Here is a 22,089-nt window from a genome sequence, read left to right on the forward strand (position 1 = left end):
AACAAGCATTAATTGCAAAATTGGCCAAGGGACGCACCATAAAGGGGTCCACAGAAAGGGTCTTGTGGAGATAAGCTGCTGACCAGAGCAGGCCAGCCAGTGTTCAAGGTGTGTCCCAAGATGGTTGTACCAACAGTTATGGCCTAACGTGTCTTACACTAGCTGGTGTGACAAGATGTATTACACAATGAGACAGGAAAATCCCAGTCTTAGTTGCAAGAACTCAAAAGCTGATGCCTTGTTCCCTGATGGGATGGTAAGAGAGAATGACTCTCCTTTTGGTTGGATATTTTGAATCTTCAGAAGAAGTCAGCATGCCAGAACCTCCAAAAAGAGGAACCAAGTTGGACCAGCCAGCAGAAATAGGATAAAACGACTGGTGTCCTTCAGCACATCATTTCTCAAAAGCTGAAGACACCTGGAAGAGAGAAGACAGTTCCTGGGCCAGCAATCTCGGAGTCCTCCTGGTGACACCAAAGACTTATCTCAGACAGACCACCTTTAACGTCTCTTTCTATTTTCCAGCAGTTCAGGTTGCCTGTTAGCACACTGGGAAAAGACTATAGCTGTATCCATCCTTTACTCAATCTGTGTTTGCATGTCAAGTCCTGCTGTGGACAATTACTGAGCTGAAAGGTGTTTTCTGAGCAAAAACCTAGTGATAAGTAACACAGAGACTTTCTTTGGGAGATGTGATGGGGCATCTGCCCCACAATGGTGGAGAAAGGGTTAAAAATAGTCTTGGGGAGGCTGTGCAGCAGACAACTAACCAGAAAGGGGCTGCAATGAGCAGCCAACCAGGGCAGAGCAGGCCCATATATAAGGAGAGCTGAAGGGTAGCGTGGCAGTTCCCTCTTGGGAGCCCCGGAAGAAAGGATTGGGTCCCTGAAAGGCTGAGGAAACTGCCAGCACCCTGGACAGAGCAATGCTGGACAGGGAGCTCCAGCCTGACTGGCTGGAAGACTGAAGCCCTGATACAGGGGCAGAGAAGGGGCTAGGGCTAGGGGAAGTGGCCCACGGAAAGGGATGGCAGGGGTTGAAGGAGACGCAGTGTGTGGCTGTCGCCTAGAGGGTCCCTGGGTTGGGACCTGGAGTAGGGGGTGGGTCCAGGTCTTCCTCACCCCCACTTGCCACTGAGGGGAGTGGCCAGTGAAGGGCTGCAGTTTGCCATTGGGGCAAGTGGCTAGAAGTTTGGGCTGCAGTCGGCCACAGAGGTGAGTGGCTGGACAGAGGACTGCTGCCCCCCCGGAAGGAAAAGAGAATAGAATGGGGCTTGGCCGGAGGCCTGTGTCCTGAAGGGGACGCCACAGTCCTTGAGGTGCTGCGGGTCTGAAGCAGAAGTCACGATGGCGAGACACCACCAGAGGAAGGTGCCCTGCAAAAAGACAGAGCTAATTCCCAGAACGACCAGCAGGAGTCACCATAGTGGTGAGTCCCGCCCTGTTACATGAGACAACCCAAATCAGTCAATTGGTCGCTTCCTGAAACTGAGTACCTAATTAGTAAGGAAGTATACATGCTTGTGTGTGTGTGTTGTCACAGAATTACAGCATGTGTCTTTGTTTTGGACCAGGTTCCAACCAAGATTGTTGTAAAGCAGCTTTAAAACTGAACAAGTTACTGTTGTTAACAAAGATTTCAGAACTGCATGTCTACCATATACCATAGTTAATGGTAGACTGCCTTTGACGTTCTAGGTGTATACAGACATAAAATGAGACCAGGGTTGACCTCTGTTGCATAGACACTTGCTATGACAATGGAAGGGGTTTTTCCATCACATAATAAATCCATCCCCTCGAAAGAAGGTAGCTAAGTTGATGGAAGAATTCTTTTGTCAACCTAGCAGAGTCTACACTGAGGCTAAGGTCAGCTTGACTATGTCTCTCGGGGGTGTGAATTTTTCACACTTCTGAGTGATGTAGCTATGTCAACCTAAATTTTAGGTGTAGACCAGGCCTAAGTGTGCAAGCTTCTTGTACTGGACTCAATCTATCAAAAATGTAGGGGTTTATTTTAGATAGTTAGGAATGTTAGGCAGATCTTGGGGCTAAAATAATTCATTGAGAAATAGGTAACAAGGATTTGACTACTACAGGTCCATGGAGACAATGCACCATGAAATCAATGATACACTTGAGATATATTGATGATATTTTCATCCTCTGGACAGACGGCTTAAACTGTCTTATAGATTTCCACCACAACTCCAACAACTGCTACCCATCCACTAAACTCTCTCTGGAACACCAACCTCTTGGACACCACAATCAGCTTCAACAATGGAACCCTGCAGACAATCCTAGACAAGTAACCCATGGATCACCACACCTACCTCCACTGACCATCCTTCCTATGCTGTACAGATATTAAGGTTGGTCAAAAATTTTCCACAGAAGCATGGTTTTAGGGAGGGGGGGGGGGTTGGACAAATAATTGGATTTTCAACTTAACTCAATTTTTTGCAGGAAGTGTCTCTGCTTTCCTCAAAAAATTTGTTGTTTTTTTTTTTGAAAGCCTGAAAACCAAAAAGCTATCTCCTGGCATTTGGTAGCAATGCACAGAAGGTACCACGTACAATCACATTTTTCATGGATTTCTATTTTTGTGCAGCACTATACAATGCAACAGATTATATTTTAGACCACATCAACCAGAGCAAAAGACTTAAAATACATATGACATAAGATGGTGGTACAAAATCCAAAGGGGAACCCATTCCCTATTCCTATTCAGCACTAGAGCAAAGTAAGATGGGTTGACCCTAATATTAAATGCTTACTCTAGTTTCTTCAGACTCTTGATCTTCGGCAAGCTTTTGGAAAGAGCAGCTGCAAATTCGTCACCATATTTCCTGCTCCTAAAGCTAAAACAATAAAAAAAGTGGGCTAAAACATGATAGAAAAAAATAAAGAGTTCTGTTTTGTTCTAACATTATCTATGATCCAGCCACCTTATTGCATCATTTTTATTTCTAAACATATTAGTTCTTTAAATACAATTTCAACATAATCAAACGTACAAAGGGGGAAAGACTTTATTGACTTGGTTACTAAGACACTTCATGCAGTAGCTGTTGCTAAACTGTGGAGACAGTATGACTGAGCACTCTGCTAGCCCTAGGATAAAGATAAGTAATTCCTTATTTAAGGACATTTTCAGCTCACGGTTATATCAGTGAGCAGTGAAAATCTGACTCTTAAGAACTGGAAACAACTAATGGTTCCTGTGTGTAAAGCTATTGAAGTCAATGGAGTTAGACCAGGGATGAATTTTGTCTGAATGCTTTAAAGCTGTTATTGGAGAAATATACCATTTACACTATTGTAAATTAGTAGCACACAGTGACCTGGAATGCACGCAATCTTCAAAGTGAACTTAGCACTCATAAAAGGTATCAAATTGACGGCTCTGGAGATTGAAGTGCCTACTTTGCCCCTCTAGCTCCCGACCTGGAGGCTGTCAAGTACCAGCTTTAGAGATATGATGGTAGTTCACTCTTAATCTTTGAGCTCTCCACTGAACCTGCCCACTGCAATGGGGCACCCATCCAGTAGAAACTGGACTGAGATAATAGACTCATTTCATCTACAATATCTAACGGCAATCAGATGGCAGCATCGCTATCAGTGCTGGCTGCCTGTGACCCAGCAACCCAGAGGTGAAATGCTTGGGACTTCATGGCTAGATATCTGAGCCCTTCAATGCTAGGTAATTTAGATACCCATTTCCCATTAATTTTAATGGTAAATGGGCATAGAAATCCCTTCAAAAATCTCAATCTAAATGCACATGTCTTTCATGCATTACTTACCTCAGGTGCTCTATATTTTTACAGCTGGCTAGAACCTCCAGACAATCTAATTCCATGGGGCAGCCTGCAAAATCCAAGTGAGTCAAATCCCGGCCACAGTTAATGATGAAAACCAAAGCTGAAACATCTAGAGGTGTCAATCTAAAGTTTCTAAATTCATACTTGAAATTTAACTGGCTCCCGACATGCTTGGCTAATTCAAGGTCTTGTGTTTCATAGGCGCAATGGCACAGCTCAATTATCTTGGGCCCCGTTAGATGAGTAGCTGCCAGCTTCTTCAATGACTGCAAGATGGCGGCTTGCTTGTCCCGCACCCACGCCTGATTTCGTTCAGCTAGCAGGGTGAGGAACGTCCTACACTCTTTCGACGAGAGGCCTGAGAGAAAGGTGTGAAAATTCTCCATGAATTCGGTCCTGGCTTCATTTTTTAAAGTCCACTTTGACTTCAGAGAGAACTTTTTCTTCAGGTAGTTTCCGTCAACTGCGTTATTTATCATCAGGTTCAGAGCGGCAAAGAATTCTTGAAGACTCAAGTGCACAAAGGCATGGCCGGCCTCTGGGAGGCTGTCACTCCTCTTGACCTCAAAGACAGTCAGCAACCCATGTAGGGAAGCAAACTCTTTCACATGCTCTGGGATATCATCGACATAAAACACAAGCTTCTTCTCTTCCAGACCTTTCAGTGCAAGGTCACACAGGCCCAAAATGGCCGTCCTGTGGTTATTCAGCTGCGTGTCTTCACTCATAGTGCCCTCTGTCTGCTGCTTACTTATAAAGATGAGGAGCATTTTGATATAAAATTGGGTCATGGTCTGAGGAAGCTCCACCTTTGACAAACGCTTCCTCAGCAAATATTCCAAACAGACGCAGACGATGCAGCACAAGGCAGGGATCAAGCACATGCTCAGAAGCTTGCTGTTGTTTTTCAGGTGAGCAATGGCCTGCTCTTTGAAGGAATGTTGGTGGAAATAGTGGCTGACATACTCTTCAACCTTCTCGCGGTCAAATCCCCAAATTTCTGCCAGCAGATCTGCTCTGTTTAACAGAAAGTCAGGTAATTTCTTAGGCCGACTGGTGACCAGCACCGTGCACCCAGGGAGAAGTTTTCCAAAGCAGAAATTGGCAAACAGCTCTGATATGGACATAGGCCTGTGGAGGGCAGGGCTTAAACAAGGCGAGGATGGCTGGCTTATGTTCCCCACAAATTCATCCAGCCCATCAAAGATGAACAATATGCGCTGGGCGTTCTCCAGGAGGTGCTGAAATACTGCATCAGGGCAATCTTCTGGCTGAAGGAGCAAGTCAAACAAAAGCTCCTTTAAAGTCAGCTTTCTACTGATCAGATTCAGCTGCCTAAACTCAAAGAGAAAAGTAAACAGAAATTGATGCAAGGCTCCTTCTGCCCACTTCTGGCAAAGCCTATGCATCAGCATGGTCTTTCCCATCCCCGGTTTGCCAAACAAAAGGATAACCTTGGTGGTACCCGAGCTAACGACACTTTCAAACAGGTCTGAGACTTTCACAGCCGTGTCCACACATTCCTCTGCTTCCTGCATGCCTGCCAAGTCCTCTCTGGGTTTATCTGCTCTCTCCTTTAGTCGGGAAGCTTTACTCTGCCGGATGACTAGGTTGACGAAGGCTTGGCTGAAAGCTGGTGTCTGTACTTTTCCCAGGACAGCTGCTCCTGCTGCTCTCTCATTTCCATACCTTTGGCACATTGAAGCAATGATGAGATGCCGGTACCTTTCAGCTGAATCTGAGACAGAGAATGAGAGAGAGTGTGTGTGAGAGTGGTAATGGGAAACAGCTATATCAGCTTCATGAAAAGTGATCTTCACCGTACTAGACTCAGTGAGACCGTGGAGCTGTGCTTGTTCATATAGGATCTGACCTGCTGCTTAACCACTGAAATAGATCCTGATTTGCATTGGGAGGTTCATGGTATCAAGTACTTCCCCCCCCCCCCGCCCCACCTGGCAGATCTATTTGCAAAGTCCATGTGATTCTTTACCTATGTAATTTTTTAAAAAAACTCCATGCTTAAACATGCATTTAAAACAATAAATCCATACCAGCAGCCCTGCAATCGCAAAGCAGTATATCCAGCCCAGCAACCCTACACCAAGTAATTTGTAAACAAAGCAGCACTTTTGTGCGGCCTTGCAATAACAAACCACAGGCATGCACAATTACATAGCGTTATTTGCCAAAGTAGCGTATCTTCCATCCTCTGCCTCATGGACCTGGTTTTATGGATTCACACTTCTCCCTCACCCAGTATGGGGAGTAAGACAAGCTCACAGCTCAAACAGAAGTTATGGGCTTGCTGCAGAAATTACTGGATGAGGCTCTCTGCCCTGTGTTGTGCAAGAAGTCAGACTAGATGATCATAAAGGTTCCATCTGGCCTTAAAATCTATGGATCTATAAAATTAGCCAAGGGTTAGAAAACGTCCCCATTAGGACCCCAGTGGCTGTTTCAAAAATACACAAAATAGCCTTGTCGTCTTCTGAGCAATCTTATCAATTCTCTGTATGGAACTCAGCCCAGTAACACGCTGATTAACTCTGAGGAAAGGTGTTCTCTGTTGAGATCCCTCCCAGAGACACTAGACTATTTTTATTTCAAACAAGATCCTAGGGTGTTTTGTTAGGCTGCCAAGAACGCAGGAGATAAAGGGCAATGACTAGAACCTAATAGGTGTTCACTCCCTCAGGAGAGCAGAGTCCCTTACAGATGGCATCTGCATGTATTTCTCTTTTTTATTATAGATATTGTATGTAGTGATGCCAATAGTTAAGGTTGCCCGACATTTCCCATTATAAGACCCTATTTTCAGTTTCTTCTAACTTTGCCAAACTTTAGGCTGAAATTTCCCATGCTGGGTGTCTGCCTCAGGCTGAATCTTTTGAAAAAATTTCAGCTAAAATGGCTCAACCATTTCTGTTTTAAAAAAAAAATCCTTACACATCACTGAGCAGCTGTAGTATAGCCATGCTTTGAAGCAGGGGGACTTGACATTTGACTTTTAGGTGGCCTTTTGCTGTGCCTGTGGAAAATTTGCCCAAATGTGGCCAAGTTATTAGCCTCTGAAAAAATCTCAGTTCCCACATGCTTAGTAGGACTTTGTTAGTGTTTGGCAGCTAAATTCTCTGAAGGTTACATCTGCACTGAGGACGCTCCATCCCCTCACAGCTCCTATCTGTGATCAGCCTGCACATGCGCCATACGCACAGAGCAACTGAGCATGCTCCAGCCAAGGCTGCAAGGGATGAGCTGGACTTCCTGTGACATTGCTCCTCCTGGTAGCTGATGTAGTGGCAGGCACTGGAATTGAGAGCAGGGAGACTCTGCCTCTCCTGTGTTCTCAGAGCTACCCTTGCTCGTGCCCAGGTAGCATGGAGGAAAAGGAAGACACAACCTGGCTCAAATGCAGAGAGGTGAGGAATGGGGGGTTGGGGAAGGATATGAGCTAGAGCCAGAAGGGGAGGAAAGAGGCAGGAGTAGAAAGAGGCAGAAGATGAAGTAGGAGTAGGAGCTGTGGAGGGGTCAGGATAGCTGTAGGGGTGGGACAACAGGTGCAGGAGCAGGGGGGCAGAGGAAGGAGTTGGGGGCAGGAGCTGGGGTGTTGATAGCCAGGTTGGAGGAGGGGCTGGAGAGGGAGCAGAAGGAGACAGGGAGAAATGGGAGGGAGGGAGAAGGGGCAGAAGAGTCCATAACTAGAGCTTATTTGCCTCCAGAACCTGGAATTGAATCCATGAGTCCTGAGTCTCAACATTGCCTTGCTGTCTAGCAAATAGGTGTGAAACATACAGGTAAAATGTGTGCCTCCATTCCCCTCTAGGGGAAGGTCCACATAAAAGATAAGTCTTCTACTGCTACCAGCTACTCCATTAGTTTCAATGGTAGAGGACTGTGCTGTGGATCTAAAAATCCCAGCCAGGCTGCTGACCAAGATAGAGGATCAGTATGGTTCCACAAGATAGAATTTTGCTGGGTTTTATTTTTTCAATTTTTAAGTTTTTAAAAATCCCTAGAAATTACATTAAAAAAAAAAACTAAGTTAAAAGAATGTGAAGGTTGCAAAGTCAAGCACCCAAAAGTTAGGCAATGCCAGAATTAGGGTTGCCTGTGCAACCTTAACTCATACCCACCTTGTGCATGTGCATTATGATACAGTCTTTAATTACAGTCATGAATTTGGATCCTGATCTGGGATCAGAGTCCAGCCCCCTCCAAGCTGAGTTGCCTAAATCCAACATTTTGCTTTGCACCCATTTCGGTTTCCAAACAACTCTCCGAGTTCACAATGTGGTGGGATCAAGGCCTTGTTCTTGACCTCCTGAGACATGCCCCCTCTGAGAACACACTAGTACCTACTGGAAATGCTAGCTAGCTCCCTACAACCCCTGCTCTCTCCAGCCCCTTTGTTGCTTCCTATTGTGCACCAATGTAAGTCAGCTATAATTTGTCCATTAATGTTTTGTGGGTATTGGCTCAGGCCATATGGACAATGTTGGTGTTATTCTGTCTCACCTACAGTTTGTGGAAATTTATTTCTTTCTCAATTTCTCTGGGTTATGAAATCCTACAAGGGCATTTTCAAATGTGCCACACTAGCTCTGAAGGCTTATTGGAGTTTTGTATTAAATGTGCATATTTCCTGAACTGGTTCCCCAGTCTAAAAAAATATAAAAAAATCTTTCATGCATAACAAGTTGCGAGATACCTTCTGGGCACGTAATTCCGTCAGAAGGTTTTTATTCTAGATTATTTTAATCCATTTTTTTCCAGAAGGGTTTTTATTGCATCTCTGAGCCAGTTTTTTGCAAACGTCTTTGTTCTTTTTAAGATCAGTTGCATATGAGATAATGCAGCTTCTCAACACAGGCTTCCCATAAGGATGATTTAGTGGTGCTTTTGATTTATTTACTGGCATGCAAGAAAAATAACGGATCCTTGGGTCAGTACTGTATGTGACTCATACAAAGTCAATAACTTGGCATTTCCCCCCAGATGAGCATAGAATCTCAGGCTTGGAAGGGACCTCAGGAGATCATCTAGTCCCACTCCCTGCTCAAAGCAGGACCAATCCCCGATTTTTGTCCCAGATCCCTAAATCGCCCCTTCAAGGATTGAACTCCCAACCGTTGGTTTAGCAGGCTAATGCTCAAACCCCTGAGCCTTCCCTCCCCACAAAGGAGAAAATCCATTATTGCATTGGCTGGGAATCGAACCCAGGTCAACTGCTTGGAAGGCAGCTACGCTCACCACTATACACCAATACAAACATGCTCCTGCATCGTTTGAGAAATCCACGTACCTAATCGTTGCTGTTTAGACTCTTTACCATTGGGATGAGAATTGCTTCCATGACGACGTCTTTCAAGTCCTGAAAGTTGAAAAGTAGCAAACATCTTAATGCAGCATTGTGAGTTTGAGATCACATGGTACATCATCCCATCAACAACAACCAGTCCAAACCCTGCAACTGCTGAGGTAAAAGCATGCGTGCCGTGCAGACATATATGGGGATGGATAATAGAACGTCAACATCACCTGATTTGTGGGGGTAACACTCATTTGTGCTTCATGTATCAGGGAGAGGGTGTAAATTCTGTCACTTTGATCCCACAGTTGACTGGATGCATAAAAATTTCAGTGTAACATTAGAGGCTGTTTGTGGGTTTGAAATATCTTCACTGGCAACACTTTAAATTAAAAGGGGTATTTATAAAAAAAAAAAGTGTTCAGACTTAGAAAACGGTTGTCTGATGATTTTGACGGATCCTTTCACCATTTGTTAAGACGCACGGTGCTAAGACCCCTTCATCACCAACACATTAACCAGACCAGTTTCAGAGTAACAGCCGTGTTAGTCTGTATTCGCAAAAAGAAAAGGAGTACTTGTGGCACCTTAGAGACTAACCAATTTATTTGAGCATGAGCTTTCGTGAGCTACAGCTCACTTCATCGGATGCATACTGTGGAAACTGCAGAAGACATTATATACACAGAGACCATGAAACAATACCTCCTCCCACCCCACTCTCCTGCTGGTAATAGCTTATCTAAAGTGATCATCAAGGTGGGCCATTTCCAGCACAAATCCAGGTTTTCTCACCTCCGCCCCCTCTCCCCCCCCCACACAAACTCACTCTCCTGCTGGTAATAGCTTATCCAAAGTGACCACTCTCCCTACAATGTGCATGATAATCAAGGTGGGCCATTTCCAGCACAAATCCAGGTTTTCTCACCCCCCCCCCCCCCCCCCACCACACACACACAAACTCACTCTCCTGCTGGCAATAGCTCATCCAAACTGACCACTCTCCCCACAATGTGCATGACAATCAGGGCCATTTCCAGCATAAATCCAAGTTTAACCAGAACGTCTGGGGGGGGGGGGGAAATCGGAAAAAACAAGGGGAAATAGGCTACCTTGCATAATGACTTAGCCACTCCCAGTCTCTATTTAAGCCTAAATTAATAGTATCCAATTTGCAAATGAATTCCAATTCAGCAGTTTCTCGCTGGACTCTGGATTTGAAGTTTTTTTGTTGTAAGATAGCGACCTTCATGTCTGTGATTGCGTGACCAGAGAGATTGAAGTGTTCTCCGACTGGTTTATGAATGTTATAATTCTTGACATCTGATTTGTGTCCATTTATTCTTTTACGTAGAGACTGTCCAGTTTGACCAATGTACATGGCAGAGGGGCATTGCTGGCACATGATGGCATATATCACATTGGTGGATGTGCAGGTGAACGAGCCTCTGATAGTGTGGCTGATGTTATTAGGCCCTGTGATGGTGTCCCCTGAATAGATATGTGGGCACAGTTGGCAACGGGCTTTGTTGCAAGGATAGGTTCCTGGGTTAGTGGTTCTGTTGTGTGGTATGTGGTTGTTGGTGAGTATTCGCTTCAGGTTGGGAGGCTGTCTGTAGGCAAGGACTGGCCTGTCTCCCAAGATTTGTGAGAGTGTTGGGTCATCCTTCAGGATAGGTTGTAGGTCCTTAATAATGCGTTGGAGGGGTTTTAGCTGGGGGCTGAAGGTGATGGCTAGTGGCGTTCTGTTATTTTCTTTGTTAGGCCTGTCCTGTAGTAGGTGACTTCTGGGAACTCTTCTAGCTCTATCAATCTGTTTCTTCACTTCCGCAGGTGGGTATTGTAGTTGTAAGAATGCTTGATAGAGATCTTGTAGGTGTTTGTCTCTGTATGAGGGGTTGGAGCAAATGCGGTTGTATCGCAGAGCTTGGCTGTAGACGATGGATCATGTGGTGTGGTCAGGGTGAAAGCTGGAGGCATGTAGGTGGGAACAGCGGTCAGTAGGTTTCCGGTATACGGTGGTGTTTATGTGACCATTGTTTATTAGCGCTGTAGTGTCCAGGAAGTGGATCTCTTGTGTGGACTGGACCAGGCTGAGGTTGATGGTGGGATGGAAATTGTTGAAATCATGGTGGAATTCCTCAAGGGCTTCTTTTCCATGGGTCCAGATGATGAAGATGTCATCAATGTAGCGCAAGTAGAGTAGGGGCATTAGGGGACGAGAGCTGAGGAAGCGTTGTTCTAAATCAGCCACAAAAATGTTGGCATACTGTGGGGCCATGCGGGTACCCATAGCAGTGCCGCTGATTTGAAGGTATACATTGTCCCCAAGTGTAAAATAGTTATGGGTAAGGACAAAGTCACAAAGTTCAGCCACCAGGTTAGCCGTGACATTATCGGGGATAGTGTTCTTGATGGCTTGTAGTCCATCTTTGTGTGGAATGTTGGTGTAGAGGGCTTCTACATCCATAGTGGCCAGGATGGTGTTATCAGGAAGATCACCGATGGATTGTAGTTTCCTCAGGAAGTCAATGGTGTCTCGAAGGTAGCTGGGAGTGCTGGTAGCGTAGGGCCTGAGGAGGGAGTCTACATAGCCAGACAATCCTGCTGTCAGGGTGCCAATGCCTGAGATGATGGGGCGCCCAGGATTTCCAGGTTTATGGATCTTGGGTAGTAGATAGAATATCCCAGGTCGGGGTTCCAGGGGTGTGTCTGTGTGGATTTGATCTTGTGCTTTTTCAGGAAGTTTCTTGAGCAAATGCTGTAGTTGCTTTTGGTAACTCTCAGTGGGATCATAGGGTAATGGCTTGTAGAAAGTGGTGTTGGAGAGCTGCCGAGCAGCCTCTTGTTCATATTCCGACCTATTCATGATGACAACAGCACCTCCTTTGTCAGCCTTTTGATTATGATGTCAGAGTTGTTTCTGAGGCTGTGGATGGCATTGTGTTCCGCACGGCTGAGGTTATGGGGCAAGTGATGCTGCTTTTCCACAATTTCAGCCCGTGCACGTCGGCAGAAGCACTCTGTGTAGAAGTCCAGTCTGCTGTTTCGACCTTCAGGAGGAGTCCACCTAGATCCGATGAAGTGAGCTGTAGCTCACGAAAGCTCATGCTCAAATAAATTGGTTAGTCTCTAAGGTGCCACAAGTACTCCTTTTCTTTTTATTAACCAGACTATTCTCTGAGGGACTGTTACGATGTGCACGGAGACTGCCAATATACATTCTTAGACTCCAAGGCCAGAAGGGTCCATTGTGAGCATCTAGTCTGGCCCCCTGTACAACACAGGTAGTAGGAACTTCCTTGAATTAATTCCTGTTTGCACTACAGCAGGTCTTTTAGAAAAACATCCAATCTTGATTTCAGAATTGCCAGTGATTGAGAATCCAACTGTTGCGATGACCAGTAGGCCTCATTGTTCCTTATTGATTGTCTGTCTGAATTTGTCTAGCTTCCATTGCCAGTCACTGGATCTTATTTTCTCATTGCCAGCTAGACTGACGACAACACCAGTCAGCATCATAAGCAGCACCCACAGTGCACCAGCTGCTTAACAAAACCATTTGCTTGGTTAAAGTGCCTCAAAATTCCTAATTGTAATTTATATCCAGGTTAAAAGCTGGAGGGCTGCCCGGCTAACTGGAGTTTGATCATCTTACACTGTTTGATCATCTTACGCTCCAATTTGGAGCAGAGTGACAGAGGCAGTTTGCCGCACACAGTGGCATGCGAATGGATTTCTACCTGAGCACGGGGGCGTTGGCAGAGGAGAACTCACTGCACAGGTAACACGGAGCCATGAAGCGGTACCCCACCAGAGTTCCAAGGACGCCGTGGCTTGGAATTGGGAATGGGGGAGCCTCATTCAGTGGGAGGTCTTGAAAGCCTCCTAAGCTCTTTCTTGGGCTCATTAGAGGTAGCAATTTTTTTCATGCAATCTAAGTGCATATTCCAGCCTCCCCACAAAGGCCATTCACCTTTAACAAGGCAGACTTGCTCTGGATCAGGGAGAGAGGAGTCCCCCTTATGAGCCGTCTAGTTACAGTAGCGTTTTCAAGTGTCCATCACCATAGTATGGCCAGGCACAGCAGGGGCTGGATTCAGTTTTGCATCTGAATTTTCCTCCCTCCGGCTCTTTTTTTTTTTTTTTTTAAACCCTCTTTCCTAAGCAAGACAGAAACCTTATGAAGACTGAGCCAAACATCCCAACCGATGACATTCATGGGTGTCTGAAATCAGGCAGAATGAGTCCACCCACCCAGCTGGGGATGTCGCCTGGCCTCCTGTGATGGATGTGTGTGCGCAATTCCCCAGCCCCTGACAGAATCGGGTAGCGGAATTTATGAAATCTGGCCTGTTACAATGGAACATGGTTACAGCTCTCTCTCAGTCTGCACCCCGCCCCAAAAGCCTTTCCTTAGATTTCTTCCAGGGTCAGACTCTGCACTTCCAGCTGCTCCTTCCAGATGTCTGTCTCTCTCTCACAATTTTTGTCTGTTTTCAGTTTCTCTGTGTTCTGCCTTCCCTCCCTTCCATTCCTGCACACGCCTACTCAAAACAATACTCAGCAAATGCTCCTGGGTGGGTTCACATACTCCTGGTGGTTTAGGTTGGGGTTTATCCTTTACAGTTATGTTAATTGAAAGATGTGTTCACCCCTGTCGATCTCAATGAGGTTTTAACTCACTCCATAACAAGGTTTCACCTAGCTCCTAACATTACTGATAAAGGATATCTCTCATTGCTATTAGTTATTTATATTATAGGAGCCCCAATTGGGATCAGGGCCCCCCATGATGCAAGGTGGTGCACACATACATAGTAAGAGGCAGTCCCTGCCCCCAAGAGCTTACAGTCTAAAGAGACCTGAGCTGGGCAGACAAAATTTTAAAGGGCCAGGACTTTGCCATATTGAGGTTTTGTAGGTATACAGAGAAGAGAGAAGCGGATGCAGAGGTATAGGTATTGTAGTCTTAAAAAAATCCTCTCAACTGTACATTATACAAGGAAATAGTGAGAGGTAGGTTGTGTAGGATGTGGTTTTGAATATGTAGAAGAGAGCGAGTCTTGCGGATTCAAGACTGCAATAATAGATCCAAAAGCTGCACACTGTACCACAGAAAACAGCCCACAATGTCCTTAACCTTTCCATAACCACACTGTAATTTAGGCATATTGGTCCCGATTTGCAGTCATGTTTGCGCACACTCAAATGCAGGCCAATTTTATGCAGGTGCTTACTCCGCTTGCACGCACAGTTCTGGGGATACAAAGACTGCATGGCTCTCTAGCTGTGTGTGTAAACCCTCAAGTGCAAAACATAGCTGTGCGTTGCACATGCACAAATGACAAGATATCAGGGCCACTGGCAACAGTGACTCAGAGCCACATTCTGCCTGGCACCCTGCAGGCGCTACGTGTTCCAATGAATTTGAATCTCAGGCTATGTCTACGCTAGAAACACTGCAGCGGCACAGTCACTGGGGCTCTTCCGGCGCTGTAGTAAACCCACCTCTCCGAGAGGTGGTTGCTAAGTCGACAGAAAACTTCTTCCATGTGAATTGTTCACACCCCTGAGCTACGTCGCTGGGTTGACCTAATTTTCCAGTCCTTAGGGTATGTCTACACTACAGTGCCTCTACCAGCACAGCGGCGTAATGTGGTGTAGTCCAGAGTGTAGATGCAGCCTACGTTGATGGAAGGGTTTTTCCCATCCGTGTAGGAACACCACTTCCCCAGTGTAGCTGCATCTGCACTGGGGAATAGATCGGCAAAACTGTGCTACTCAATGGTGTGGGTTTTTTCACACGCATGTCCAATGTAGCTGTGTCAACCTAACTTTTAAGTGTAGACCAAACCTTAGCTAGTCTCTAAATTCACAGACCGACGTACGCCTGGCTGGAGCCCAAAGCAGGAGTCACTGTATGAACCAAAGGCTCTGAACCGGGAGTAGGCCTGGCTTCGGCAGAACAGCAATGCGCCAGGTGTCAGCGAACCAAGTCAGCACATTCCTGACTGGACAAAAACACACGGATCGCTCAAGTAACTGTGTAAACACATTCTTAAGGGATGGTACAAGAACACATCGACCCCTCGTAAGATAAGGAGGGGATGACAGGATAATGGATGAGGATGTTCTAACTAGCAGGTACAAGGGTGGTAACTAACATCCGGAGTGTAATACGTAACTTGTTTGTATCCATGTATAAAAGGAGAAGTCCTACGGGGGGCATTGCTGTCCTGCCTAGGGGACAGCATCCTGGTGTGCCGATTAGCCCGGTACCATTGTTGCGGGCACACATGTGTGAGTGTACATGTAACCATTGAGCCAAGGCACTAGGCCTGTGCTTTGCTGACAATAAACCTGGCCAAGTGCCTTCGCCACCGAACACAGCCAGTGGTCTTTCTTGACAAATAACACTGAGGTCTCCTGAAGGGGTAAGCGGCATTAACTGCCAGTGCAGCTGGCATCGGAGCGCCGAGCACAGGAGCACGCAGTAGCTGTAACAAGTTAGCAGCCCTCACCACTCTCCTCAGCACTTCACACACTAATGGGAACTTCCTAGGCAAATGGAGAGCAGGGCGGCCTTCTGCTCAATTATTTCTCTACCATGCAAAATCACACTTGGCCACTGACTTTCAGCCTGTCCCTGCCCAAGCACAGAGCCCTGCACGGCCATCAGCTTGCACTGTTCTCAGACACTCACTGACACCCCAGGTTTCAAAAATTCAGCTCTACGTGCTCTGTCTGCAGATTTTTTCACGTTGCAGAGCACAGAATACAAAGGGTTCGTTTCAGCATTTTTATTTCTACTTACCTACGCCTTTGGGGCGGATGCAGCAGGAAGGTGAGAGCTTTCTATATAAAAGCTAACCAACACCCAGCAAGCTTCTTCTGTCGCTGCCGGCTTGTGGGACAGTTGCCTCCCAGCTCAGGAAGTGATCGTGTTGCGGCAATATTTACCACAGCCTTTCTCCATCTGCTGTAACTCTCTTCAGGCGGATGGGCGGGGAGGTGTGCCAGTGGTTTGATTTTTAGAAACCAAACACCATTCGAATGAGAGGCGCCCACTGAGTTTCTTTAGCGGTGTAACAGCCATCTAATAATACACAAGGCTGGGCACGCGGATGGCCGTTACATGACTTCCACGAACCGCATGGTGGGGGTCATGTGTAAGTGGGGTGTGTGGAGGAGTCTGAGCCTTTCCTGATACGTTGGATTAAAGGCCTCGCACTGACCTTTGGACCACAATCAGTAGTCAGGAAACCAGGCAGCCAAGCATTAAGCGTCACTAAATCAGCATAAAACCAAATGAGTTTCCTCAAACTAACCCTCAGCGAGGCCAGTCATTCAAATGCAGTGAATTAGCCAAAGGGGGTCATGTTATAATGCACTGGGGCTAGGAGCTTCTCTAGACTGGAAGAACAAATCAGTAGACCATTGGTGAATTCAGGGCTTATTGGGTTTTTCTGAAACACGAAGAGGGAAATCAAAACCTTGGCAAATAGCTGAGACGTGTAGAGAATGAGAGAACACGGTACAAGCGGGTTCCCTCACAGGGCGTTTCTGTCTGGGCTCAGTTTGTGGCCTACTCTATGGTGGTTCCGACTATTGCAATGTCCTGGTCTTTGGCTCCACCCCCAAGTAGGGGTTCCCACTCTCCAGGGTTGTCCTGGAGTCTCCAGGAATTAAAGATTATGTCATGTGATGAAACCTCCAGGAACACGTCCTACCAAAATTGGCAACCCTATCCCCAAGACAGCTACCTCTCAGAGAGCTGGGAAGCTCCTAGAATGTTATCCCCTTGCATTCATGCCATAGATACCAGGCTTACCTGTAGGTTGAGAAGGAGACTGAGAAGGAGCTTCTGCAAAGGCTTCTTGTTCCTGGTTTAAATTACCTACAATTATTAATTTAAAATAAAATTAGGATATTGCCAGTGCCTCCCTATAATGTACTCCAAATGGGTTAGGCTCACCTGTTTGGTTTTGTCAGGCTGGTAATGCCACAAAGGTATGCAACATGCAAACACACACACAGTGCTGCAAAGGAAACCCCGGTACAATGTCTGACTAGTGTCTGATAGTCTGCTGTGTTGCAAACAGGCATGGGGCACTGTGTCCCACCTCATATGTGCCCTGACTCACAGTTAATCTTTTGCTCCCAGAGAGGTGTGAAGCTTCAACTTTTACACAATGCAGTTTGCTCTGATGGGACTCACAATATTTGCAGTACTAGACCTGCCTCAGCCTAAATTTGACCCACACTCTCATTTGTTAGGTAACCTGATTACTCCTGCATCACCTGGTTTCAGCACCACTCCACAGTGGAAGCCTGGAGATTCCTGGCTGATGCTAAATTTTCAGTTTGCCATGGATTTTTGTACTGATGATATATTAATGATTAATGCATCATAGCTGTCAAGGAAAAGGCAGAAGTTTCAGCAGCTGGTGGAGAATAGTTCAGGTTTTTGTTATCCAGGAATGTGTGGGAAATGTTTTTGGCTTGTGAGATAAGCACAACTGCAAAGCTAAATAGTTAACAATAAAAGAACTTATTAGGTACCAGAGTAAACACCCCAAAGAAATAAACAGGTGTTTTATTTCACAGCTGTTGCTTTAGGCTGCCTGCAGATTCAGACAGACGTCACTACACTGGTTTGTACATGGCTTCCGTTTGGCAGTTTCTCTTCACAAGCAGAACAACAAAACCATTTTCCTTTTGAAATGAAAAAGACTCTGGAGCAAAGTTCTGTGGCAAGGAGAGGAGCTGGGGAAACTTCTGCAGAATCACAGACCCAGTTCAGGGTAAATGTTGATCACTGTATCATTAGTGATGAGTGAACCTCCAAAGGTCTGGAGCTTAGGTCTGGATAAAGCTCAGCATTTATCAGAGAATCTTTGGTCTAAAAAACATTAAACTCCCAAGAACAGACTCTTTCTCCTGTCATTTCCAGCATTTGTTATTTCTGCTCAAGCTGGAAGTACAATGAGATCAGTTCAGTATTATGGTATTTCCATTTTCAGGGTCCAGCTGAAAGCAGGAAGCAGAGAGATGCATGTAGAAGGTCCCTGCGTTGTACTTGCCTGGTACCAAAAACCATGAACAATGACTATTTTAAATGATTACTTAATATTTGTATTACAGCAGCACTCAGAGGCGCCCATCACAATAATTGTATTAGACACTGTGAAATTAGGGTGACCAGACAGCAAGTGTGAAAAATGGGGACGGAGGATGGCAGGTCATAGGTGCCTATATAAGACAAACCCCTGAATATCGGGACTGTCCCTATCAAATCGGGACATCTGGCCACCCTATGTGAAATAAACACATGAAGCCACAACTCCTGATCTAGAGATTTTACAACCTAAGAAACTTTAAAAAAACACCTCCACTGAACTCTGAGGCTAAACCTTGTTTTAGCTTGAACTCTGGATCAAAGAAAGTACAGGACAGTTCTTTTTAGCTTGTGGCTGGATTTAACCTTGTTCCCTTTCCTTTTCTGTGTGGGTTGCTCCTGGTGCACTTGGCTATTCATGGAGGCAAACAGGGTTAATGTGCAATAACAAGACTGCCTGCATGACCAGTCTGCTTAGATGAGCTGTCAGTTATTTGCATAACCTCCCACTAAGCAGGAAGCTGAGGGCTGAGGATATCCAACTGCTAAATAGAGAAGATACCCTCGGTGAAATCCTCGATCTACTGAAGTCGATGGGGCTCAAGATTTCACCCAATGTGTCAGGAACTATTAAATAAGAGTTTGGTGTCTGTAACACTCTGTGTGGTGGAATTCATTGGCAATGACGACAGCGTACGTGGAGCAAAGCCACCTCCCGTATTCCGCTGTATGGATCAGAGTGGGAAGACATTTCTTTTGACGTTTGCAAAGGGAGAAAACCACCTCACAACTTTTGGAGGGCTATAAAGGCATAAAGATTGTGGGATAAATTGTTCCAGCGGGTGGGACATTCAATTATAATGATTTAAACAACAATATTAATATAATTATGCATGTGAAATAAAATGACTGATGTATATATTATAATCACTCTTTGTCCTCTCACCAAAGCTCTCAGGATCCTTATGGGGCAGAACACATTGTCATACCAGAGTCCCAATTTGGACTAGTCAATGCCCTGAGTCCTTCCAAAGCGATTTTGCCTCTGTGCACATTTCCAGTTTGGGAACTGGATGTTCTGATCATTCAGAGACAGGCCCTGATCCTGGAAGGTATTGAACACCCTCAACTCCCAGTTAGGTCAACAGGAATTGAGAGCGCTCAGTATCTTGCAGGATCAGGGCCAGAACGAGCAAAGTGGACACGGTCCAAACTGATCCATTTACTGTATTTCCATCCTAAAACATCCACTCCCATAATGCAAAATTCACTCCTGCCATTGCTCTGTCGAAGCCACTGGGCTGCACCAGGGACAAAGTTCGCCCATCAGCTCTACGACTAAGAGTGGTGGTGCTAGGGATCAAGGTTCTGGCTTCTTGTTTGGGAAGAAGCCAGTGGGGACTGTGTTTCAGTGTGAATTGCTGCTGATCAACCCCCCAGCTCTTTCTCCTTTACCTTCTCCTGACGCACTCATGAGTTGTATCTCCAGGTCCATGGGGAGGTTGCCTTCCATGCAGACGCACTGGATAAACTGCTTCCAAATGATCGGCCCTGCATTCTCAAGTGCGTCAAGGAGCAACAAGACCTTCTTTTTGCGGTCAGTGATTCCATCCACGTGGCTCAGGTCCATGTGAGGGAGGAAACGTTTGGCTTTCATAAGCAGCCACTCAGGGGTATGACTCAGGGACTCCACCAGCTGTGGCTGAGCGTTTGCTATGGCCCTCTGGAGATCCATATCCTCCATCTTGGGCTGGAGGGAAGAAACCGGATAGGTTAGCAGTGGAATTGGGAATAATGGAAACCTGCCTTCACCCTAAGACTTCCAAATCACTACTGCCTACTGTTTGGTTAGGCTGCTTATACAAAACCCCATCTCTATTGTTCCCTTGCCCATCCATCCCCAGCCAATTGTCTGTTTCATTCACCTGCTGTATTATTGTCAGAACCCTAGACTAGGAGCTCTTTGGGGCAGGGACTCTTTTTGGAGTGTGTGTTTGTACAATGCCTAGCACAATGGCAAGCCAATCCTCGTTTTGGGGGACTTGGGGGCTACTGCGCTAGAAATAAATAACAGAAGCAGAGTCATGTACAACTTCATCATCAATAACTTCACTGATAGGGCAAGTTGGGTCATAGTTCACACAGTGTCATAAAACAGAGCGGCTGGGAGGCTCTGGACGCCAGGAGTGGGGTTATATTTGCCTATTTGGGGGACTGATGCAGCCACTTTTAGTCACGCGCCATTGACTTCAGTGGGAATTGTGACACGTTCATGGCCCATTTGGCAACACAAAACCTGCCATGTCCATGTTCTACTCTCACAATCTTTTCTGCCCTACCCAATTGAAGATCTCCTACCTGCATCCTGAGACGGTCACTTTCTTTCTAGACATTTACATTTTCAAATGTAACTGTGGATTCTCCTCCATTTCCTGTAGAATTACCGGCCCCCGTAGACATCACACTTTCAATAGATATCCGTTCTTGGATGCATGTTTTGCGCATGTAAGTGGATGATTTGTCCTGTGCAGCCTCCTACGGGGAAAGAAGCGGACTGTTAACAGAACAGGATATAAAAACGCACGAACAAATACAAAATGACATACGCAATTACCAGCGTTTCAGATTTAGGAGCTCTGTCTAGGAGAGCAGCAGGGGACTGGGACTAGTACTGGGCTACAGGGCCTTTCGTCTCCAGGTGAACAGTTCAAATCCTGCCCATGTGAGTGGTGACCAAAGTGTTTTGCCCTGTGAGGACTGGGCTGGGAGAAATGAGTTGGTAGACGCAGTCTAGCCCCTTACACATCGGGTTTCATGTCAGTGTGTGTGAGACAATTTTATCTCGAGATTAGAAGAGGGCAGCACTGGATTCTATTTTCAGCTCTGTCACTGTGTGACCTTCCGCAAGACACTTTGTCTTTTTGTACCTCCATTCCCACATGGAGATCACAGCAGCCGAGGTGCTCTGAGGCCTAGTTCGTGCCTGGATGGTGCTTTCAGAGGGGCAGTGCTACAGAACTGCGAAGCTCTAGTAAAGCCACCAGCCCACCACAACTGACTTGTGGGTTATTTTGGCAGGGAGGCTAACAAAGGAAGAGGCCATGGAAACTGAATTACCTTCTATCCCCTATTGGGGGCGGGTGCATCCCCCCAAGCCAAGGACTGAAACATACTGATGGTGGCTCAGAGTGGGGAAACTTGTACTGTTACTCTGATACCCTTCACTAACATTATTTAATCTATTTTAGGGCTTAATATTGGCCCCCATCTCTGTAGGATCTGAGACTTCCCCAGGTAGGCTCCCTATACTTTGGATTGGTCTCCTAGGCTACTCATCTAACATCTTTCACCATCGGTCATTTCACTTGCCAACTAAAAAGATGAGACTGGATGAGTCCCAGCAACAGCCTGAGTGTGCATTTTGTGCAAGCCAGGGAATATTCCATTGCAGAATTTGTTCTGTGTAATTCTGGGAGCATAAAGATGATGGGAGAAGACGTGAGTGAGTTTGTGGATCATGGTATAGACTAAGTGCCTGATCCAAAACTCATTGAAATCAGTGGAACGACACCCCTCAACGTCAGGGAGCTTAGGGATCAGCCTTACAACACTGCCTCTATTTCACAGATGATCTGCATTTTTTGGCACAATCAGATTCTGATCTCGACAGGTGGAAATGCAGGGTAAAGCATTACTATTAACTCACTGATACAGAGTTTAGAGGTGTACAAGTGTCAGGAGTGTTAAGCTCTAGATGAGATTTGTTGATGTAGTTTGGAGTCAAACGAAAGTGAAAATACACAGACCTTAACTCCCCCGCACACA

At 45.9% G+C, this 22,089-nt stretch overlaps 1 protein-coding gene across 21 annotated transcripts in view; it reads right to left on the minus strand.

The window, feature by feature from the left end:
- NLRC5 (NLR family CARD domain containing 5) overlaps window positions 1-22,089 on the minus strand; it is an 88,259-nt gene that overhangs the window by 60,446 nt on the left and 5,724 nt on the right. For 10 of the 21 annotated variants that reach the window (XR_006285101.1, XM_043525995.1, XM_043525994.1 and 7 more), the window contains exons 2-7: window positions 20,662-20,799; window positions 19,720-20,014; window positions 16,978-17,043; window positions 9,138-9,206; window positions 3,815-5,570; window positions 2,783-2,866 (exon numbers count right to left, since the gene is read on the minus strand). Coding sequence is in view for 20 of the 21 variants with exons in the window: in XM_043525995.1 (XP_043381930.1) it covers window positions 2,783-2,866; window positions 3,815-5,570; window positions 9,138-9,206; window positions 16,978-17,043; window positions 19,720-20,014; window positions 20,662-20,769 (2,378 nt within the window). In the remaining variant the exon portion in view is untranslated. Of the gene's footprint in view, window positions 1-2,782; window positions 2,867-3,814; window positions 5,571-9,137; window positions 9,207-16,977; window positions 17,044-19,719; window positions 20,015-20,622; window positions 20,800-22,089 lie in introns of all 21 variants that reach the window. The other 11 variants (XM_037877411.2, XM_027832758.3, XM_043526001.1 and 8 more) reach the window with 3 other exon arrangements.

This window comes from Chelonia mydas, chromosome 12, assembly GCF_015237465.2.
Source record: "Chelonia mydas isolate rCheMyd1 chromosome 12, rCheMyd1.pri.v2, whole genome shotgun sequence".
NCBI classification, from domain to species: Eukaryota; Metazoa; Chordata; order Testudines; family Cheloniidae; genus Chelonia; species Chelonia mydas.